A 23,180-nucleotide genomic window follows, 5' to 3' on the forward strand; every position below is an offset into this window, starting at 1 on the left:
TTTATTATACTAAAACAATAAATTTGCAACCATAAACATGATAAAACCCCATTTAAACACATCATAAAAGTATTAAATAATTCAACTACATCATAAGGCTATAAAAATAGAAAATGACTTCATAGTCAAGGCTAAAGGTAAAAAAAAAACCTTCATCAGCAAAATTTTATATTGGCAAATTTCCAATGAAGTTTATTACACTAAAATTGTTGGCAAATTTCCAATGCATTTATTAACAATAAAGTTATTGGCAAATTTCCAATTTACATAATTTAAAAGCAGTGTAGATGAGATATTTAAATGAGTTTGAATTACCAACCTTACACTGCTTTTAAATAATGTTCTTTACTCAATTATTTGTCTATTAAAATGGAAACTCTTGTTTTTTAACCTTTTTTCCCCTTATTCCTTAAACATTAGAGCCATAACCACCCCCCCCCCCCAAAGCCAATTATTACTTTCCAATGTAACTTAAATTTCCAATATAAATAATTTTAAATTTCAATTCCTCATGATATATAACCGTATCATTATTATTTTCTTTCATGTATAAATCCGAAACAACCATCTTTAAATGGAAAATTTTAAAGAAAAAAAAAGGAAAAAAAAAAATCCTACCTCCCACACATTTTTCAACCCCCTTTTGATTCATCATCCCCCACCTCAATCACAACCTTCAATTTGTGGTATGTTACATTGCAATACAATTTCACAGAGATCCATACACTTGAACACAAGTTTTTGTTGCAAACTAAAAAAATCCTTATTTTTGACCAATATTTGGCCCCTTATTCATAAATGTTTGAGCAATTAACCCCAAAACTCAATTCCTACTTTCTCTTCGTGATAAAAAATAACTAACTTAAAATGTAAATTTTAAACAAAAAAAAAAGGAAAAAAAAAAATTACCCCTTTTTTGACCCCCGCCCCCCTTATGATTCATCACCCCCACCCCCCTTTCCCCCCAAACCAAGCTCAATAACAGCCTTGCCTTTGTGGTATGGTACCTTGTAATACAATTTTAGAGAGATCCATACACTTGAACACAAGTTATTGTCTAGAAACTAAAAAATGCTTATTTTAAACCCCTTTTTAGGCCCCTTATTACTAAACGTTTTGGGCAATTACCACAACACTCAATTCCAGCTTTCCCTTTGTGAAATGGAACCTTGTAGTAAAATTTCAGAAAGATCCATACACTTACACACAAGTTATTGTCATGAAACTAGAAAAATGCTTGTTTTTTGCCCCCTTTTGGCCCCTTATTCCTAAAATTTTGAGGCAATTAACCCCAAAATCAATCCCAGCATTGACCCTTTGTGATATGGAATCTTGTGGTACAATGTCAAAGAGATCCATATGCTAACACACAAGTTATGTCTGGAAGTTACAAAAATGCTTATTTTCGGCCCCTAATTCCTTAACTGTTGGTACCATAACCCCCAAAATCAATCCCCACCTTCTTATTGTGGTATTGAACCTTATGGTAAAATTTCATAGAGATCCATTCACTTAAACTAAAGTTAGAGTGCGAAAACCATTGTGTATTCGGATGACGACGCCGGACGACGACGACGACGACGACGACTAACGTCATACGACCTCAAAAATTTTTTGCGGTCGTATAAAAATAAAATTCCTTTGTAACCATAAAAGCCCATTTAAATACATCATATCAGATATTAAAATAGAAAATTCGTAAGGGTTCCACGGAACCCAGTGTCTCGCCTACTTTTGGTGTTAATCGCAGGCTCAACAAAAATGAGGAAAAAAATTAATAAAAATATTCCCCTCTATACTATGTTTTGATTGTAAGTAGCTTCTGTCCAAGTTTGGTAAAAATCCAGGATAATTTATGAATCTAATAAATGTTTTAAAAACTTAAACTGCAGAATGTATGTAATGTTGACTGGAAGAAAAACTAAGTCCATTTATAAGTAAAATACAGAAAAAATGGAACAAAATTTTATCAAAATTTCCTTCTAGATACTAGCTTTTGATCATAAACAAGCTTCTGTCCAAGTGTGGTACAAATCCAGGATAGTTTAAGAAAGTTGTTAAAATTTTAAAAACTTTAACCACAGAGTGAATGTAATGTTAACTGGCAGAAAAACTAAGTCCATTTATAAGTAAAATACGGAAAAATGGAATTTTTTTTTTACAAAATTTACTTCTGGATACTATCTTATGATCATAAACAAGCTTCTTTCCAAGTTTGGTATAAATCCAGGATAGTTTAAGAAAGTTATTAAAATTTCAAAAACTTTAACCACAGAGTGAATGTAATGTTTCCTGGCAGAAAAACTTAAGTCCATTTATAAGTAAAATACGGAAAAATGGATTTTTTTTTTTACAAAATTTACTTCTGGATACTATCTTATGATCATAAACAAGCTTCTTTCCAAGTTTGGTAGAAATCTAGGATAGTTTAAGAAAGTTATTGAAATTTCAAAAACTTTTAACCACAGAGTGAATGTAATGTTAACTGGCAGAAAAACTAAGTCCACTTACAAGTAAAATACGGAAAAAATGGAATTTTTTTTTTACAAAATTTACTTTTGAATATAATCTTATGATCATAAACAAGCTTCTGTCCAAGTTTGGTAGAAATCCAGGATAGTTTAAGAAAGTTATTAAAATTTCAAAAACTTTAACCACAGAGTGAATATTTGTGGACGCCGCCGCCGACGACGACGCCGACGGAATGTAGGATCGCTATGTCTCGCTTTTTCGACAAAAGTCGAAGGCTCGACAAAAATGACATCATAGTCATGGCTAAACATAGCAAAATAAAATGCTTCGCTGGGGCGCAGCTTGATACGACCGCAGAGGTCGAACCCTGAACAGTTGGGGCAAGTATGGACACAACATTCAAGCTTGATACAGCTCTGAATTTGGATTGTTATTAAATATTTGACACAGCATAGGTTTCTGACACAGAAAGAATGTGGTCTAAGAACTTGAATTTTTTTAATTTACCTATTATGGTCCAATGTCCAAAATCAAAATACATGGTTAGATTCAGCATATCAAAGAACCCCATATATTCAATTTTTGTTAAAATCAAACAAAGTTTAATTTTGGACCCTTTGGACCTTAATGTAGACCAATTTAAAAAACGGGACTTAAAATTAAAAATCTAAATACACGGTTAGATTTGGAATATCAAAAAACCCCAATAATTCAATTTTTGATGAAATCAAACAAAGTTTAATTTTGGACCCTTTTGACCTCAATATGAACCAATTTGATAGCGGGGCCCACAAATAAAAAATCTAAGTTCATGGTTAGATTCAGCATATCAAAGAACCCCATATATTCAATTTTTGTTGAAATCAAAAAAAATATAATTTTGGACCCCAACTTGGACCAACTTGAAAACTGGGCCCATAATCAAAAATCTAAACACATGTTTAGATTCAGCATATCAAAGAACCCCAAGAATTCAATTTTTGTTAAAATCAAACTAAGTTTAATTTTGGACCCTTTGGACCTCAATGAAGACCAATTTAAAAAACGGGACCCAAATTAAAAATCTAAAAACACGGTTAGATTTGGCATATCAAAGAACCCCAATAATTCAATTTTCGATGAAATCAAACAAAGTTTAATTTTGGACCCTTTTGACCTCAATATGAACCAATTTGATAGCGGGGCCTACAAATAAAAAATCTAAATACATGGTTAGATTCAGCATATCAAAGAACCTCATATATTCAATTTTTGTTGAAATCAAACAAAGTTTAATTTTGGACCCCAATTTGGACCAACTTGAAAACTGGGCCCATAATCAAAAATCTAAATACATGTTTAGATTCAGCATATCAAAGAACCCCATATATTCAATTTTTGTTGAAATCAAACAAAGTTTAAATACTGGAACCTATCTTGGACCAACTTGAAAACTGGGCCCATAATCAAAAATCTAAACACATGTTTAGATTCAGCAAATCAAAGAACCCCAAGATTTCAATTTTTGTTAAAATCAAACTAAGTTTAATTTGGACCCTTTGGACCTCAATGTAGACCAATTTAAAAAACAGGACCCAAAATTAAAAACCTAAATACACGGTTAGATTTGGAATTTCAAAGAACCCCAATAATTCAATTTTAGATGAAATCAAACAAAGTTTAATTTTGGACCCTTTTGACCTCAATATGAACCAATTAGATAACGGGGTCCACAAATAAAAAATCTAAATACATGGTTAGATTCAGCATATCAAAGAACCCCATATATTCAATTTTTGTTGAAATCAAACAAAGTTTAATTTTGGACCCCAATTTGGACCAACTTGAAAACTGGGCCAAAAATCAAAAATCTAAATACATGTTTAGATTCAGCATATCAAAGAACCTCATATATTCAATTTTTGCTAAAATCAAACAAAGTTTAATTTTGGACCCTTTGGACATTAATGTAGACCAATTTGAAAACTGGACCCAAAATCAAAAATCTAAATACACTGTTAGATTCGGCATAACAAATAAATAAATGTGATCAAAGATTTTACAAATCTAATGCGCCATACTGTGCAATTAAAGATTACTTCTTGAAATTTTTCAATATTTGAAATTTGAAAAAAAAATAATATTTGAAGAATAATTCTTTTTAATTTCTGAAATCTGAAATGAGAAAAAATTGGCCCCCCACAATTTCTTTTTATCCCCCCCCCCTTTTTCCCCCCAAAAAATTCTTTCCCTCAAGATATGGTCATAATCTCAATTCAAATTTCCAATGGAGTTGGCAACCATAATTACCCATTTAAATTTACCATAGTGCTAACTTAATCTATTTTATAATAGAATTAATAAAAATATAGTGTCAAATCTTTCATATGGATTTTTTTGTAAAAAAAAAAGATGAAAACATTTGCAGATATTTTTACTGGTCTTCCTTTATAAATATGCATTTCTTTAAACATAATTTAAAAGCAGTGTAAGGGAAGTAACCAAAACGTTGTATTTGGATTACCTCCCTTACACTGTTTTAGATTATCTTTATTGTTCATTAACCATTACTTTATACATAATTTAAAAGCAGTGTAAGGGAGATAATTTCAATGATGTATTTGATTTATCTCCCTTACACTGCTTGAAATTATGTTTTGTACTAAAGTATTTGTCCATTAACCAGGACAACCTTGTTTTTCCCCCTTTTTTGCCCCTAATTCCTAAACGGTTTGAGCCATAACCCCCCAAAGCAAATCCTAACCATCCCTTTGTGGTATGGAAACTTGTAGTATAATTTCAGAGAGATCCATACACCGTTCCACAGTTATTGTCTAGAAACTAGAAAATGCTCATTTTTGGCCCCTTTTTGGCCCCTAATTCCTTAACTGTTGGTACCATAACCCCCAAAATCAATCCCAACCTTCCTTTTGTGGTATTTAACCTTATGGTCAAATTTCAAAAAGATCCATTCATTTAAACTAAAGTTAGAGTGCGAAAACCAATATGTATTCGGACGACGACGCTGGACGACGACGACGACGACGACGACGACGACGACGACGACGCCAATGTCATACCAATATACGACCACAAAATTTTTTTGCGGTCGTATAAAAACCTTAATCAGCATCATTTAACAGTAATATCTAAAAATGGAAATTACATCATAAAGGTATTAAAATAGAAAATGACATCATAGTCATGGCTAAAAATAAACAAAATCCTTAATCAGCATCAGCAACATTTTATAGTAATATCTAAAAATAAAATTCCTTTGTAACCATAAAAGCCCATTTAAATGCATCATAACAGATATTAAAATAGAAAATGACATCATAGTCATGGCTAAACATAGCAAAAACCTTAATCAGCATCATTTAACAGTAATATCTAAAAATAAAAATTTCTTTGCAACCATAAAAGTAAAATAGAAAATGACATCATAATCATAGCTAAAAATAAACAAAAATTTTTTTTATTGGCAAATTTTAAATGGAGTTTATTATACTAAAACAATAAATTTGCAACCATAAACATGATAAAACCCCATTTAAACACATCATAATAAAAGTATTAAATAATTCAACTACATCATAAGGCTATAAAAATAGAAAATGACTTCATAGTCAAGGCTTAAGGTAAACAAAAAACCTTCATCAGCAAAATTTTATATTGGCAAATTTCCAATGAAGTTTATTACACTAAAATTGTTGGCAAATTTCCAATGCATTTATTAACAATAAAGTTATTGGCAAATTTCCAATCTACATAATTTAAAAGCAGTGTAGATGAGATATTTAAATGAGTTTGAATTACCAACCTTACACTGCTTTTAAATAATGTTCTTTACTCAATTATTTGTCTATTAAAATGGAAACCCTTGTTTTTTAACCTTTTTCCCCCTTATTCCTTAAACATTAGAGCCATAACCACCCCCCCCCCCCCCAAAGCCAATTATTACTTTCCAATGTAACTTAAATTTCCAATATAAATAATTTTAAATTTCAATTCCTCATGATATATAACCGTATCATTATTATTTTCTTTCATATATAAATCTGAAACAACCATCTTTAAATGGAAAATTTTAAAGAAAAAAAAAGGAAAAAAAAAAATCCTACCTCCCACACATTTTTTCAACCCCCTTTTGATTCATCATCCCCCACCTCAATCACAACCTTCAATTTGTGGTATGTTACATTGCAATACAATTTCACAGAGATCCATACACTTGAACACAAGTTTTTGTTGCAAACTAAAAAAATCCTTATTTTTGACCAATATTTGGCCCCTTATTCATAAATGTTTGAGCAATTAACCCCAAAACTCAATTCCTACTTTCTCTTCGTGATAAAAAATAACTAACTTAAAATGTAAATTTTAAACAAAAAAAAAAGGAAAAAAAAAAATTACCCCTTTTTTGACCCTCGCCCCCCTTATGATTCATCACCCCCCACCCCCCTTTCCCCCCAAACCAAGCTCAATAACAGCCTTGCCTTTGTGGTATGGTACCTTGTAATACAATTTTAGAGAGATCCATACACTTGAACACAAGTTATTGTCTAGAAACTAAAAAATGCTTATTTTAAACCCCTTTTTAGGCCCCTTATTACTAAACGTTTTGGGCAATTACCACAACACTCAATTCCAGCTTTTCCTTTGTGAAATGGAACCTTGTAGTAAAATTTCAGAAAGATCCATACACTTACACACAAGTTATTGTCATGAAACTAGAAAAATGCTTGTTTTTTGCCCCCTTTTGGCCCCTTATTCCTAAAATTTTGAGGCAATTAACCCAAAAATCAATCCCAGCATTGACCCTTTGTGATATGGAATCTTGTGGTACAATGTCAAAGAGATCCATATGCTAACACACAAGTTATGTCTGGAAGTTACAAAAATGCTTATTTTCCGCCCCTTTTTGGCCCCTAATTCCTTAACTGTTGGTACCATAACCCCCAAAATCAATCCCCACCTTCCTATTGTGGTATTGAACCTTATGGTAAAATTTCATAGAGATCCATTCACTTAAACTAAAGTTAGAGTGCGAAAACCATTGTGTATTCGGACGACGACGCTGGACGACGACGACGCCAACGTCATACCAATATACGACCTCAAAATTTTTTTGCGGTCGTATAAAAATTGCAGACTGCAACCAACAACAATCACTGAATTATAAAGACTATAAAAGTAAGAAAATGTACAAATGAAATTTTAATGTTATGATTAGAATACAAACGCATATGTTTCATACAAAATTGTAAATGTTTTATATTGTTTTTCAAAATAACAGTATAACAAAATGCATATTCAAACTTCAATCTATTTCATAATTGTCTCCCATGCTGAATTTTAAAGGGTTGTCTCTCACCTAGGATATGTTGTTCATTTGTAATTTTTAGGGGGATAGAATAATTTCTTGTGTAATTTCATAATACAATTCAAAATGATAATGGAGTTCAATCACAGAAATATTTGAAAATTATAAAATGTCAAAAACTGATGTACATGCTTTAATATGGTAATTACCATAAAAATGGGAGATAACTCTTACTAACAAGAGTGAATGATTTCCTGTATGTATTTCTTTCTTAGCTTTTATGCTGCTCAAGTTCATATTCAGTAGCAGTTTGGTAACCACAGTTGTGGCACATACCAAAATTTCAAATACTGTCAACTAGTGGATTTTTCAATCACATTTTTTAAGTCATAAACTTGTCACTGATCACAAATCATTTTGTTTTTTTGGTAATATTTCCTGTTGCAGGTATAACTGTAGATTTAGTTCCTGAAGCAGAACCTGACACCACATTAGGGTTAATAACACCAGGTAATCCTCCTCGGGAACCAGTCACATTTGATGTTGGTTGATTGTCCCACTTTGTCTTTCTTTTTTTATCATCTGAAATTAATAGATACAGTTTACTGTTAACTGCTGTGAAGCTTCAACATGCATTTCATTTATTAAAATCATGTGCTTAAAAAAAACAATTTGCCACTGATTTTTTAGCTTATGATAAAAATAAATGTGGATAGTGTCCACATGTGGACACAGATGATGCCCCCGCTTGCATATCATATAATTATAAAGGACATAACTGAAGAACTGTAAAAGTGACGCTACCCAAATTTGAACTTGATCTGAGTTTTGTGGTAATAAGCATTGTGTGTAGTCTCATAACATTTGGTTGAGGCTAACTTAAGTAGAGAACAGAAACTAAAAATTCAGCAATTTTTCTATTTGTAAACAAGCATAACTCTAGAACGGTTGTGTATAAGTTTTATAACATTTGGTTGAAACAAACTAAAGTTAGAGAACGGAAACGAAAAATTCAGCAATTTTTGTGTTTATAAAGGGACATAACTCAAGAATGGTAAAAGTGTTGCCACCAAATTTCGTACTTAATCTGTATTATGTAGTAATAAGCATTGTGTATAAGTTTCATACCATTTGGTTGAGGCAAACTAAATTTAAACAAGAGTGCACACGCTGAAATGTCTCGCCTTCTTTACTAATCATTGATATTATGTTGATAGTCCTAAATATAAAGCTTTATTACAACTGTCACATAAACTTAACATTAACCAAGTAAACTAAACATTGACCAATGAACCATGAAAATGAGGTCAAGGTCAGATGAACCATGCTAGGCAGGCATGTACAGCTAACAATTCTTCCATACAACAAATATAGTTGACCTATTGCTTATAGTTTAAGAAAAATAGACGAAAACACAAAAACTTAACACTGAGCAATGAACCTTGAAAATGAGGTCAAGGTCAAATAAAACCTGCGTGACTGACATATAGATCATAAAATATTTCCATACACCAAATATAGTTGAACTATTGCATATAGTATTAAAAAAAAGACCAAAACTCAAAAACTTAACTTTGACCACTGAACCATGAAAATGAGGTCAAGGTAAGATGACACCTGCCAGCTAGACATGTACACCTTACAATCATTCCATACACCAAATATAGCTGACCTATTGCATGCAGTATTAGAAAAAAAGACCAAAACTCAAAAACTTAACTTTGACCACTGAACCATGAAAATGAGGTCAAGCAAGGTCAGATGACACCTGCCAGCTAGACATGTACACCTTACAATCATTCGATACACCAAATATAGTAGACCTATTGCATACAGTATAAGAAAAACAGACCAAAACACAAAAACTTAACTATAACCACTGAACCATGAAAATGAGGTCAAGGTCAGACGACACCTGCCAGTTGGACATGTACACCTTACAGTCCTTCCATACACCGAATATACTAGACCTATTGCTTATAGTATCTGAGATATGGACTTGACCACGAAAACTTAACCTTGCTCACTGATCCATGAAATGAGGTCGAGGTCAAGTGAAAACTGTCTGACGGGCATGAGGACCTTGCAAGGTACGCACATACCAAATATAGTTATCCTATTACTTATAATAAGAGAGAATTTAACATTACAAAAAATCTGAACTTTTTTTTCAAGTAGTCACTGAACCATGAAAATGAGGTCAAGGACATTGGACATGTGACTGACGGAATATTGTGTATAGGTTTCATAATGTTTGGTTGGGGCAAACTTAAGTTACAGAATGGAAACTAAAAATTTTGCAATCTTTCGATTTATAAAGGGGCATAACTCAATACTGGTTAAAGTGACACTACCCAAATTCAACTTGATCTGTGTTTTATCAGTGGAAGTCAAAATTAAACATTACATTGTATAAAGCATTGATTGTAGTTGATTCAAATATAATCATGGACAAAGGAAGAAACTCCAATTTTAATAAACTGCTTCGCTGAGCGCAGCTGGATACGCCCGCAGAGGTCCAACCCTGAACAGTTGGGGCAAAAATGGACACAATATTCAAGCTTGATACAGGTCTGAATTAGGATTGTAACTAAACATTTGATATATTACAGGTTTCTGAATAAATGTAGTCAAAGAACTTGAAATTGGTTATATGAAAGACTTCTTGCTGTTGTGCAATACACTGTGCTGTTACGCAATACTTAGTAAATCTGTTGTCAGACGATAAACAAATAAAATCTTTTAACTCGGAAACATAAAATCGAAAATTTATAAAAATCAAAAGGGAGCTTACAAAAATAGATATGTACAATTTACCAAAGTTTCATAAAAAATGCTGAAAGCATTTTTGAGTTATTATCTGAAAACTGGAAAATCCCCCTTTTTGAAATGAATAAAACCCCATAAATCGGAAACGTATAGTCTGAAATATATAATAAAATGCTCCGCTGGGGCGCAGCTTGATACGACCGCAGAGGTCGAACCCGGAACAGTTGGGGCAAGTATGGACACAACATTCAAGCTTGATACAGCACTGAATTTGGATTGTAATTAAATATTTGACACAGCATAGGTTTCTGACACAGAATGAAAGTGGTCTAAGAACTTAAAAAATTTTAATTTACCTATTCAGACCATATCATTATTATTTGCTTTTATATATAAATCAGAAATAACCAATTTAAAATGGAAAATTTTAAAGAAAAAAAAAGGAAAAAAAAATCCCCCCCCCCTAAATTTTTTGAACCCCCTTATGATTCATCACCCCCAAACTCAATCCCAGCCTTCCCTTTGTGGTATGGTACCTTGCAGTACAATTTCAGAGAGATCCATACACTTGAACACAAGTTATTGTCTGGAAACTAGAAAAATGCTTATTTTTGGCCCCTTATTCCTAAACTTTTTGGGCAATTACCCCCAAACTCAATTCCAGCTTTCCCTTTGTGATATGGAACCTTGTAGTACAATTTCATAAAGATCCATACACTTACACACAAGTTAATGTCATGAAACTAGAAAAATGCTTGTTTTTTGCCCCTTTTTGGCCCCTAATTCCTAAAATTTGGAGGCAATTACCCCCAAAATCAATCCCAGCATTCCCTTTGTGATATGGAACCTTGTGGTACAATGTCAGAGAGATCCATCCACTTACACACAAGTTATGTCTGGAAGTTACAAAAATGCTTATTTTTGGCCCCTATTTCCTTAACTGTTGGTACCATAACCCCCAAAATCAATCCCCACCTTCCTTTTGTGTTATTGAACCTTATGGTAAAATTTCATTGAGATCCATTCACTTAAACTAAAGTTAGAGTGCGAAAACTAATGTGTCTTCGGACGACGACGACGACGACGCCGTCATACCAATATACGACCACAAAATTTTTTTTGCGGTCGTATAAAAATCAAAACGGAGCTCATGTCGATAGAAATAAACAATTCACAAAAGTTTCTTGCAAATTGGTGAAATTGTTTTTGAGTTATTGTCTGAAAACTGGAAAATCCCCCCTTTTTTAATGAATAAAACCCCAAAACTCAGAAACGTTAAATCTGAAATTTATAAAAAAACGAATGGGAGCTCACGTCAATAGATATGAACAATTCACAAAAGTTTCATGCAAATTGGTGAAAATGTTTTTGAGTTATTGTCTGAAAACTGTAAAAATCCCCCCTTTTTTAATGAATAAAACCCCAAAACTCGGAAATGGTAAATCTGAAATTTATAAAAAACGAAATGGAGCTCACGTCAATAGATATAAACAATTCACCAAAGTTTCATGCATATTGGTTAAAGCGTTTTTGAATTAATGTCCGACATGTTGACGACGGACAGACGGACAGACAGAGGGACAATGGTATACCATAAATCATGCCAGTACCAAAGCACATTGTATAATTCATACAAAATATCATTGATCTATCACAAGTAGATCCTATCAAACTTACTTAAGCAGAAAACTTAACATTGAAAATTGCTAATTAATTCAAAGTCACTGGACCATGACCTAGGGGGCAGGGTTGGAAATAGTTGACAAACTGAAATATACCACTGGTAATGCAACTTTATATTATATATCAATGATCTATCACAAGTAGTTCCTATCAAACTAACTTAAGCAGAAAACTTAACAATTGTTGACGCTGTTGCCGCAGCCGCAAAAGTAATCCCTATGTCTCGCTTTCCGCAACTATCGTTGCAGGCGAGACAAAAATCAAAAGGTCTAAACATTGGCTGAGGGAGTTTCAACCTTAGTTTATGAACAATTATATAAGTACCAGAAATGTAGAGACAAAATAGATTGTTTAAATCATGCCAGTACCAAAGCACTGACTAAAATATGTCAATACAGTCTATATCTAAAACTTTTGCCCCATGTTATATTATACAAATATAGCCTTTGTATGAGGTCGATACAAGGATATATTGACCTGAAAGAAGTATATTGACTGAGGACGAAGTCCGAGGTCGATATACTTCTTTTGGTCGATATATCCTGTATTGACCTCATACAAAGGCTATATTTGTTATATTATTAATTTTCGACCATATTTGTATCAAAATCGTCATTTGATTTTGTTGGAATTTTATAGATATTATATTGTCTCCTTGACAATAACAACATATTAGTTGTTATTTCATTTACTTTTTTTTGTTTGTTTGACATCTTATGTATTTGAAAAAAAATTTTTGTCAAATAATCGATCACAGATGTCATTTGTTTCAAAACGTTGAACAATATCCTGAAATTCATTACATGACGTCACAAAGTATATCGGTTTTTAGATATTCTAAAAATAACCGTGCAATATGCATTTTGCTGTGCAATATGCTTTTTGCTATCCGCCGTTTTCTCTCTACCTTCGAAAATATAGTTTAACATGTGACTATCCCTAAACGAATCAAATTTGTTAAAATATACGAATTAATAATATATATAGATATTAATTTGGTATTTGTAAATTAATAATTGATTTTTTAAAATTCATTTGATTTCAGAATGGGAAATAAAGAAATGTACCTCCTGACGTGACATCGGTGGAAGATGTAGGTCTTTTAGTTCCGGTTACAAATTCAATCTGGAAAATAAAGCTTTCTATAGTCCTTCAAATATTCTTGCTTATTTTAAAAAGCTTCATGAATATGGAAAAAAAGAAGTTTACCCTAAAACATTTCTCTACATATTTTTCGTTGGATACCAATTTTGGTGGATTTCAAAGGTAAAGGTGAAACACAAATTTAAATGTTTAACGGTGTACAAATTTTATAAAGGCTTGTATGCAAACTTTGGCAAAACCACAAAAAACTCTTATAATACATTAACCTTTGGTTATGCTCTATAAGAAATATCGCAGCTTTACAATTAGAGGATATTTTTTTTTTATTTCTGACAGCTTCTTTAAAGATCTTTTGGAGAGAATTGAAACTGACATTAAATTTCCATTTTAAAGATCTTTGGAGATAATTGAAACCTGACATTATATTTCCTCTTTAAAGATCTTTTGGAGATAATTGAAACCTGACATTATATTTCCTTTCAGTAAAAAAGTAAATTAGGGTAAAAAATATTACTCAAAAAGAAATTGACCCTAAAGTATAAACCATCTAACTTTACGACAGCCAGGATTTTTCTTATGGAATGAATATTGTATGGTTTATTTTGAAGACATGTAAAGAAATTTCTAACTCTTTTACTAGCAACCTAAGAGTTGGGATTAAATTTTAAGCCTTGAAAGATATCTTCATCAATCATATTCATTACATAGCCTTGTAATGACAGTTCTTTTTAAAATATGGTATGTACATTGCAATAAAAGTCCCTTCATAGACAGGATTCTTTGGGCAATCTTGAAACTTCCATTGAAAAAAATATACATTCGCTTCATACCTTTGTTCGATCTTTTCTTTCTTTCTCTCTTTTCTCCATTTCAACTTTTTGAGCTTTGTCTGAAATAAATCGTTTGTGATATTTTTCTTAATATATATATTTGTGGCCGTTTCTTTCAAGTAGTTCTTACTATGTTAGAATATTCAGATAAAATATGAATATACTTCTATGTTGTGAAAATTATATCTAAATTTTAGGTAACCTCACAAAGTAAACATTCAAACTGCATATATAAGTAACAGATTCTGGAACCATAGTTTTATGAAAAAGATGTTTTCATTAAAGGTCAAAAGTAATTGTCTTATAGATCAGTGATTATGTTTTTTTTACAAGATATGCGTTTTCTTTTTCATTCCAGTAACTGACAATACTTACCTAATTGATCGTAGAACGATTCTTTACCCCAAGCATGCGGATCAAATACCTCCTAGAAATAAGAAAAAAAGTCAAGATACTTTTAATATTTTTTAATTTGATGGATTTATATCTGACAGAACTTTAAAACAATCAAACTTTTGATAACTTTAAATAACATTAATAGTACCAATTTTTCTGCACCAGATGCACATTTCGACAATAAACGTCAATTCAGTGATGCTCAAGGCCAAAATATGTGGAAGAGAATATGAGAAGCTTCAAGATATTAACAGTAGTAGATGACTATCAAGTGCTAACATAGAACTTTTGGTAAAATTTTAGCTATTCAGAGAGAGAGAAAGCAGCCTTGAAATTTTTCAGCCTGTGTGGTACATTTTGGCAATACATGTAGTGTCAAACACTAGTTGTTTGCATTTGAAATGCTTTCATTTGGTATATGTAATAATTAAATAAATCAAAGACGAGTAGTTTCTTGAAAATTATTTCACAAAATACTTACAGCAGGATAATTTGATCCCTTTTCATCTATTCCAATAAACTCTATTAACTTCTCATAAATACTGAAAAGAAAATAACACATAGTTCTAAACAACAATTTAAACTTGAACTTTATACTTAATGAAAATCCTTGTTTTATTTTTACAGTTGTAAGGAAAACCACTGAGCATTAAAGCAAGTAATAAACAGAAAGCTTTGTTCTTCCTTGTACAGGAATGAGAAAAGCTATTGACTTTACTGATGAAATATCGTATTTGTAAAGCACCAAATCTTTTGGTACATACTTATACAACAGTGATTCATATATTATATGTAAAGAATAAACTATAGGTAGCAGACCTGTTTTATTATAATTTTGAAGCACGCCTTCTAAAGAATTATAGGAGGTCTCCCTTAAATTAAGATATCCAAAAATAAATGGGGAATGTGTCTATGGGATGCTGATGATGCCCCCACTTGCATATAACGTTATAAAGGTACCTAACTCAAGAACAGTAAAAGTGACGCCACCCAAATTCGAAATTGATCTGAGTTTTGTGGTAATAAGCATTGTGCATAAGTTTCATAACATTTGGTTGAGGTAAAATAATTTAAGGACGTACGTACAGACGGATGGTCACAGACGGACAAGGGTAACACTTAATGCCCCCTCCGCCGTGGCAGGGGCATAAAAATAAAACTTTCTTAGGAATGTAATTACTAAACATTGGCAACCATACCACATCTCCTTATTTTTATAAGTATTAAAATTTACCATGTGACAAAAGGGTCTATTAACTCCAGGGATCAGATGGATAACATAACCCATCCAAAGAACATTATTACAGCATTTATATTTAAATGTCATATCATTAAGTAAATTATGACTTGCTATGGAGAAAACTAGATCACAACTCCCCATTGCATAACACTGTAATAGTTCTTTATTAGGCAATGGTGACTCATAGATCATGACAACAACAACTATGTTCGAAATTTTTTCACTGGTCTATGCTGACCAGAAAGTGGTCCTTTGAAAAATGACATGATAATGGAGATAAGATGAAGGGTTTTATATAAACAATATATGTGAATTGTTGGAAAATACAAAAAAAAAATGCATCAGCTAAAGTCTAAAAAAATCTGAGCTTTTCTCCTGTACTGTAGCCACATATGCTTATCTATTGTGCTTTTTTAGGAAATGTTTATACATTATAAGAAGGTTTAAGTATTAACACATCGTGTTTAATTATATTTTCAGTTCAATTTTAACAAAATAATAAGATAATTACCTTGGATTTCTGAAGTCTTTCCTTCTTTGTATTTTATCATTCATATCTAAACCTTTTCTCATCTTTTCAAACAAACCAGATATTTTGTCCTGTAACAAAACAACTCATTCTTTTAAATTGAAAGACAAAAAGCATGGCGACCTTCAACTGCAGTTCAAAGGTAGAATAAACACTTAACAAGTAAAACTATACAATGTATCATCTGATTATAGGAAACCCATGTGTAAATCTTTCTTAATCCATCTATAACATCAGGGTTTTAATTATAATTTTTATTGAGATTTGAACTTGCCCAATATAAAATTTAACCGTAGTCAATTCTCATGAAATATAGCTCATTATCTACTGCCTTGAATGGAGGCTAATATACATATCAAGAAGAACTTTTACACCAAGTTTTATGAATGTAGGCTACATAATATATGCAAACAGAATTCTGGTACATGACTTAATATCAAGTCAACTTAGCAAGAAATGAAGTTCAGAGGGACTACTTTTTGTGGGTTGCTGTTAAACTCCCCATTAAACATCTTTACATCAAGATGCCCAAGGGCAATTATAAGTACATGTTTAACCCAGACGCATTTTGCGCCTGTCCCAAGTCAGGAACCTCTATAGTCTTTGTTAGTCTTGTGTGTTTTTTTTTTAATTTTGGTTCATTTGTATGTTTGGAGTTTAGTGTGGCATATATTTCAATAACTAGTATACATTATTGTTTAGGGGCCAGCTGAAGCCCGCCTCTGAGTGTGGGATTTTCTTGCTGCATTAAAGACCCATTGGAGGGCTTCGGCTGTTTTCTGCTCTTTGGTCCGGTTGTTGTCTCCACACATTCCAGGTTTCCATTCTCTGTTCTAGATGAAATCTAATTTAGGCCATAAAACTTAACTTGTCTGAAATGAAGGTCAAAGTGACATACTTATAGTTGAGGCTGTTACATTTTCCAACTGTCTGATATTATAGACTATACTGACCTGTAATTTAGCTGGACATTTCCCAGGTGGAGCTGGTGGAATCTCTATTTCATCAAAAGACTTGTTAAGCATACTTCTTGATAGTGATGCTGAAAATGAGTACCAATTATCAACATTGATACACAGTTATAATTAGGGAGATAGGTTTATATAAGAGCACTGCTCTTGTTTCCTAATCCCATTTTTGAATTACATTGTACTTGTATATTTCGTATTTACTTATTCTTATAGTTATACAAGTTATTATATAAAGTATGTTTACAGAATTATAATTACACATTATTAACACTACCATAGCTGGAGCTAATTGAAACTGAAATCATTGTCATGTAAGTGGAAGATTTGGCATGCTGTAAAACTAGTTCAACACTTTCTTTCAAATGTACCTGTATAAAGTCAGGACTATGATACATGTGATAGTCAATTCCAAATTGTTCTCAAGAGGATAATTTGATGATATTAATTAGCAGTGGTATAAATTCACATTGATACAAAGAAATCAGTACATTATGGGCTATCCCTTCCCTTGACCATTTATTGCTAAGTGTGTTGGAACCTGTGTATATATCGTTTAATTATGGATGTTGTTTTAAAAATAGTTTCTATCTGGTATCAAATCCCAAACTAATAAATCCATATCAGGGTATTTCAGGGACTTTGATGATCAGGAGAAGGGACATCATATCAGTGGATTCTCATAACACTCTCTCTATAGAAATATTACAATATTTTCACTAATTTCATTAAATGGTTTGTTATTCACATTTGGAGGAAACTTTTAATATGATTTGTAGCTTCAGATCTTAACTGGAAGATCATACATGTATAGGTTGTGGTTGCTTTGGTTTTTCCAAAGTTAACTTTTAACCTTTGTATGAATGACTGTCTACATAGTAATGTAAACATGTATGTAAAACATTTAATCTTTAACTTACAGGCCTGTTCAGCATTCAATGATGTAGTTCTATCCACTCTCTGTCAATAAAATATATAAACATTACAAATTATACCAAAACATAGACAGAAATTCATGCAATTAAGTTATACAATTATTTTGCATTTTACAACACAAACACAGGATATCTAAAAAATAGTGATTGTTTCAACATAAAGGTTAATGTATCAAGTGACATTTTCTATACATCTGTCTAGTCTTTCTCTAAGGCTGACAGGAGAGTAAAGCAAATGGAATCATTCAAACAGATTTCTGCTTCAAATTTTTTATGGCTATTCTATTTTGACCACTTAATCCTGCTGTAAACATATGGACATGTGACTTTAAACATATGTTGATATTTTCATGGAAACAATTTGATGTTAATCCCAACCATGCCAATTTTTTTGGCTGTTAATAATGTGACAGGTGTTATGAGATAGAATCTGAAAAACAGATTAACTCAGAAGTATTGTCATACAATGGGATTGCACATTTTCTTGCATCTTAAAGGGAACATATATTTGACTCAATATCAATCAAGATGTCTCATTTGCATATTTCAAAAAGTTTTAACAAAAAATGTCCCCAAGAAGTTTTATTTTGCTAAATACTATTTTGTTCTCAAATGTATCTGAGCATGCATAAGTGCAAGAAGATACATCAGCGGACCAATGTATTCAATCTACACAGAAATAACAAATAATCATAATACTATTGTATCCAGAGATTGAATTTTGAAAAAGAAATAAACCAGACAGGGTTACTGTTCTTTAAATCAACTGTTTAAAAAAATAATTTTCCCATTACTAATTATTTTCCTCACAACTTATATCAATGTTGACTGAATGGAAGAATAATTGCTTTGTTGCCAAAATGTGCAACTTTCGCTGCACTTGCGTGTAAATACAGTGTTCCTATTTACTTAACATCACTATTTTTTGCTAAGGCCAAAAAAAAAATATGTGTCTGTTTAAGGTTACATCATTAAAAAAATAGGGTAGGTAGGTCGGTATTTCCATTTTATTCTATTTTTTCATTATATTTTTTGCGACATGAATATGAGTAGTGCGATCCGTCTTGTCGTGGTCTGAGTTGTCCATGGGGTAGGTTTACCCGTATTTTTAATGATTGGATTATTTCCCTTTGTTATTGATTGGAAAAAAATGGTGGCAAAGTGTTTACTTTCATCACACGAGTCATGAATTTCCTTAAAACAGCTGTCATATTCACCATTGTGAACATTAGAATGTATCAGGCATTTGATTTCTTTTACTGGCAACTCTAACTTCGCTATTGACACAAGTTCAATTAATTTTTCACTTTACGACGGAAATAAAATGTCTTAGGGTTGGCACTCAAATGCAGGGTCAGTCGGTAACCATAAACAGACATATATTTTTTTGGGACTTATACACATTTTATACAATCTACTTTTTTAGTGATGCGGAAGTTCCCCAGTGTAGTTTTGAGTGTAAGGTTTTGTGGACTATTGTTCCTCTCTTTTTTTTTCCATTTTGCTTTCGTATTGTATGTCCTTAATTGATGTATGATTTTTTATTTTGTTTTTTCCTATATAAATAAGGAGATGTGAAATTATTGCCACGCAACTTATAATCAAACAGAGTCAAAATGATATGGATATAAGCAAATTTAGGTCACTGTATGGCCTTCAACAATCAGCAAAATCAATATGAAAAATTCTGAAAAAATCATTGAGATGGGAGCCATCTCTGTGGACCCCGCTGTAAATAAAAGGTTACTATTTGACTATTAAAGATGTTAGTGGTTGAATCACTCGGACGGATCGACAGACAGACTGACTGACGGACCTTTGACCTAGGAAGTTGTACATACATTATGACACATCCTCTGGTGTTGGTCAATATACATGTCAAGTGTAAACTTTGAAATCATAACAGTTCTCAAGATATAGAGCGGACATGATCTGTACCATAGGACATGGGGTTGTCAACTGAAACCAAAGTTTTTGACCTTGACCTTTGACCTAGGACTTTGTACATACATTGTGACACACCCTCTGGTGTTGGTTAATATACATGTCAAGTATAAACTTTGAAATTCATAACGGTTCTCAAGATATAGAGCGGAAACAATCTTTACCATAGGACATGGGGTTGTCAACTGAAACCAGTTTTTGACCTTGAACTTTGACCTAGGAAGTTGTACAAACATTATGACACACCCTCTGGTGTTGGTTAATATACATGTCACATGTCAAGTATAAAGTATTAAATTATAACGGTTCTCTAGATATAGAGCGGACACAATTTGTTACAGACGGAGGGACGGACAGACTAATCACTATAGGGCGACCCGCCACTAGGCAGGGCCCTAATTTAAATGGGAGACACCAATTAATTTCTGTTTCATTTATAAATATCTAACTTTTCCTAGTCCTAGTCCTAGCAATTTCTCCTCAGAGGATATACAAACCTTTTCTGGTCCATACAAACTCTCCTCTTCCTCTTCTTCCTCCTCAGAGGATATACTCATATCATCTTCATCACCTTCCTCTTCATCTAATCCATAATTAGATACCAGTCTTGTTACTGTCATGTAAAAAATAACATATGTTATACACATGAAAGAATGATACAAAGTCTGGCTTTTAATCTGCTGCAGAACAATGAAAATGAGTCATGTCATCTGTATTTTCAAAAAGTTTTTCAACAATTTTTTATTAGTCATCAGTGACCTGTTGCAAAGTAAAATGTCTTACCCTATTCAACATGTCATTACTTTCCAGTGTCAAATAGCCCCAACTATCCTCTGTTCATCCTTCCTAAGCACAGTGATCATGGTGATCATGATGGATGGTTGTTTAACGTTCAGTAGCAAGTTAAATGCATACTCAGGACTAGAACATGTTAATGTGATATGAATTTGAACCCTGCTTTATTATAAAACTAGACCAACTCTTGAGCTTTGCTAGTTCACAAAGTAACTGCCCACAGGAAGACATGTCACACTTCCAAGACAATCAATTCTTTGCTCTTACTCCTAAATGCCTCATCCTAAGTTACGTAGCAGCATATACCAATTTTCAAGTCTTTCGCTGTGAGAAGACGAAATAATTTACTGTTGACCAAGACTTGAAAGGCCTGATACAAAGGATTCCAGTAACAGAAATATGTGTGTTATACAAGGCTTCCAAAATGGTCATATATTCCGGACATTTGTATAATGTCCGGTAAAAGTCCGGCTGGGCAAAGCACGAAACAGTCATCTACTTTTTATTTTTCAAGGCTTTCTTAAGAGACGGTCATTTTAACATAATTTACGATCTTTTTGACCCAACCTTTTGCCTTTAACAGCCACACATTTCCGGTCATAAAAGTGACATGATCATTAAGTACTATCAAAACAACCCCTACTTTAATACCTTCTCATTTTAATCAAGGCTAATTAGTTGTCGAACAGCTGAAATTTACCTGTTCAGGTGACAGGTAAACTATTTTGAATTTTATCATGCATCCTAATTTCTTAAAAAAATGCTTAAATTGTCATTGATACCTTTATCTCACGTTTATTTCGAATATTTTCTTGAAGAAATAACGTAGAATGAGCTACTTACACTCATTCATGCTTTGCAAACGTAAACGGAATTTACGTACCCGTCTCTGGTCCATGTTTTACCATTGTCAAGATAACATCCGGTTTCAGATTAAAAACGAAAGTAAAGTTTTTGACAACGTTATTTTGCACAAATAAAGAGTCTAAGGCAGATATAAGTACGCTGATCTTGCACACTTCGGATGATGCACTGCCAATTTAAAAGTTTACTTCGAATTTGAATCAAAGAGAGTTTAATATCGTTTTTTTAAAATATCAATCATTGGGATGGCCAACTCGGCAACTGATTACCATAATTGCCTTTTGTTTATTTAGTCTTAAGGGATTAAAATCAGGAAAATATATAAAATGTCCGGCTGGCTAAAAATAATTTTGGAAGCCCTGGTGTTATACACCATTTTATAGATAATTTAATGTTGATTTATGACATAACAAGTTACAGTAGGATAGACAACTGCAGAATTTGAAATATTACAAACATTTGCAACCCACTGTCATTTCTAAAAGATGCAGGTTGGGTACCTTGTGTCTTAATAAAGTACATGTATATAGGGTTTTTTTCAGAGAAAAGTGCTCATGCCACTTCCACTTTTGTATTTTTTTGGCAACAGGAGTCTTGAAATATACATATATTTTTGGCCTGAACAACATAAAATATTTCATCTTTTGGGAATTTGATAAGACAAATTCATTATTGTTGCATGATTACTTTTTCTATGTGGTTTTGGTTTTGGTGCAGTGTCCTGTGCCTGTGGGGTTGATTCAGATTTGCTGTTTTCATCTTCCAGTTCTAGGGTTGTAACAGGTTGTGATGGTGGTCTTGAATCTTCATCTTCATCATCAGAAATATTGTCAACAGATGCTATGTTTACAATGCCTTCATCGTCAGATTTGTCAGATTTGTCGTCATATGAGGCTAATGAAGCCATTGCAGCTGTACTGTCGATTCTCTCCATTTTTGAAAAGTTATGTATGACTCAATTCAAGAATTTCTATCAGTATAGAGAAAATTTAGGCAAATACCATCACTGCAAATGTGTCTATGTCTAACTCTAAGCCAACATATATACACAGTCACAGTTGTATCTGACAGGTACAGAACATTTACTGATTAGTTATAAAATCCAAGATTTCAAGCATAATCAAACATCAGATGGTTAAAGGTATGGAATATGTTATAAGATAATCAATTAGAAAGATCTACGGTCATTTATGACACATTAATCATTAAATTTGTGAAAAAAAAAGAAATTTCTTTGAAACGTTGCTTTTATATCTCAGGGTCGAATATTTGCTCTGTAAGAAGCATAAATTTCAGCCATTATAAACGTTTGCGTGATTAACGATATTTTTTAGTTAATATTTTGT

At 32.4% G+C, this 23,180-nt stretch overlaps 1 protein-coding gene across 1 annotated transcript; it reads right to left on the reverse strand.

Annotated features, from left to right (window-relative positions):
- Nucleotides 1-7,653: 7,653 nt before the first annotated feature.
- LOC127704148 (SAP30-binding protein-like) lies at nt 7,654-23,114 on the reverse strand. The gene is made up of 10 exons (XM_052208037.1): nt 22,522-23,114; nt 20,673-20,788; nt 18,217-18,256; nt 17,282-17,370; nt 16,311-16,399; nt 15,041-15,101; nt 14,539-14,590; nt 14,164-14,222; nt 13,297-13,354; nt 7,654-8,359 (listed from the first exon to the last, which is right to left on the reverse strand). The coding sequence occupies exons 1-10, from the start codon at nt 22,766-22,768 to the stop codon at nt 8,190-8,192; spliced, it is 981 nt and encodes a 326-aa protein (XP_052063997.1). The 5' UTR covers nt 22,769-23,114; the 3' UTR covers nt 7,654-8,189.
- Nucleotides 23,115-23,180: the final 66 nt, after the last annotated feature.

Source organism: Mytilus californianus, unplaced genomic scaffold, assembly GCF_021869535.1.
Source record: "Mytilus californianus isolate M0D057914Y unplaced genomic scaffold, xbMytCali1.0.p SCAF_6, whole genome shotgun sequence".
Classification (NCBI taxonomy): Eukaryota; Metazoa; Mollusca; class Bivalvia; order Mytilida; family Mytilidae; genus Mytilus; species Mytilus californianus.

What these genes read in the sequence shown, in the direction of transcription:
- LOC127704148 (XM_052208037.1), bottom strand. Translation starts at nt 22,768, where the DNA reads ATGGAGAGAATCGACAGTACAGCTGCAATGGCTTCATTAGCCTCATAT. An exon ending in ATCGTTCTACGATCAATTAG is followed by an intron (nt 14,223 to 14,538) that starts GTAAGTATTGTC and finishes GATTTATTTCAG; the next exon opens with ACAAAGCTCAAAAAGTTGAA. An exon ending in CACCGATGTCACGTCAGGAG is followed by an intron (nt 8,360 to 13,296) that starts GTACATTTCTTT and finishes TATTAATTTCAG; the next exon opens with ATGATAAAAAAAGAAAGACA.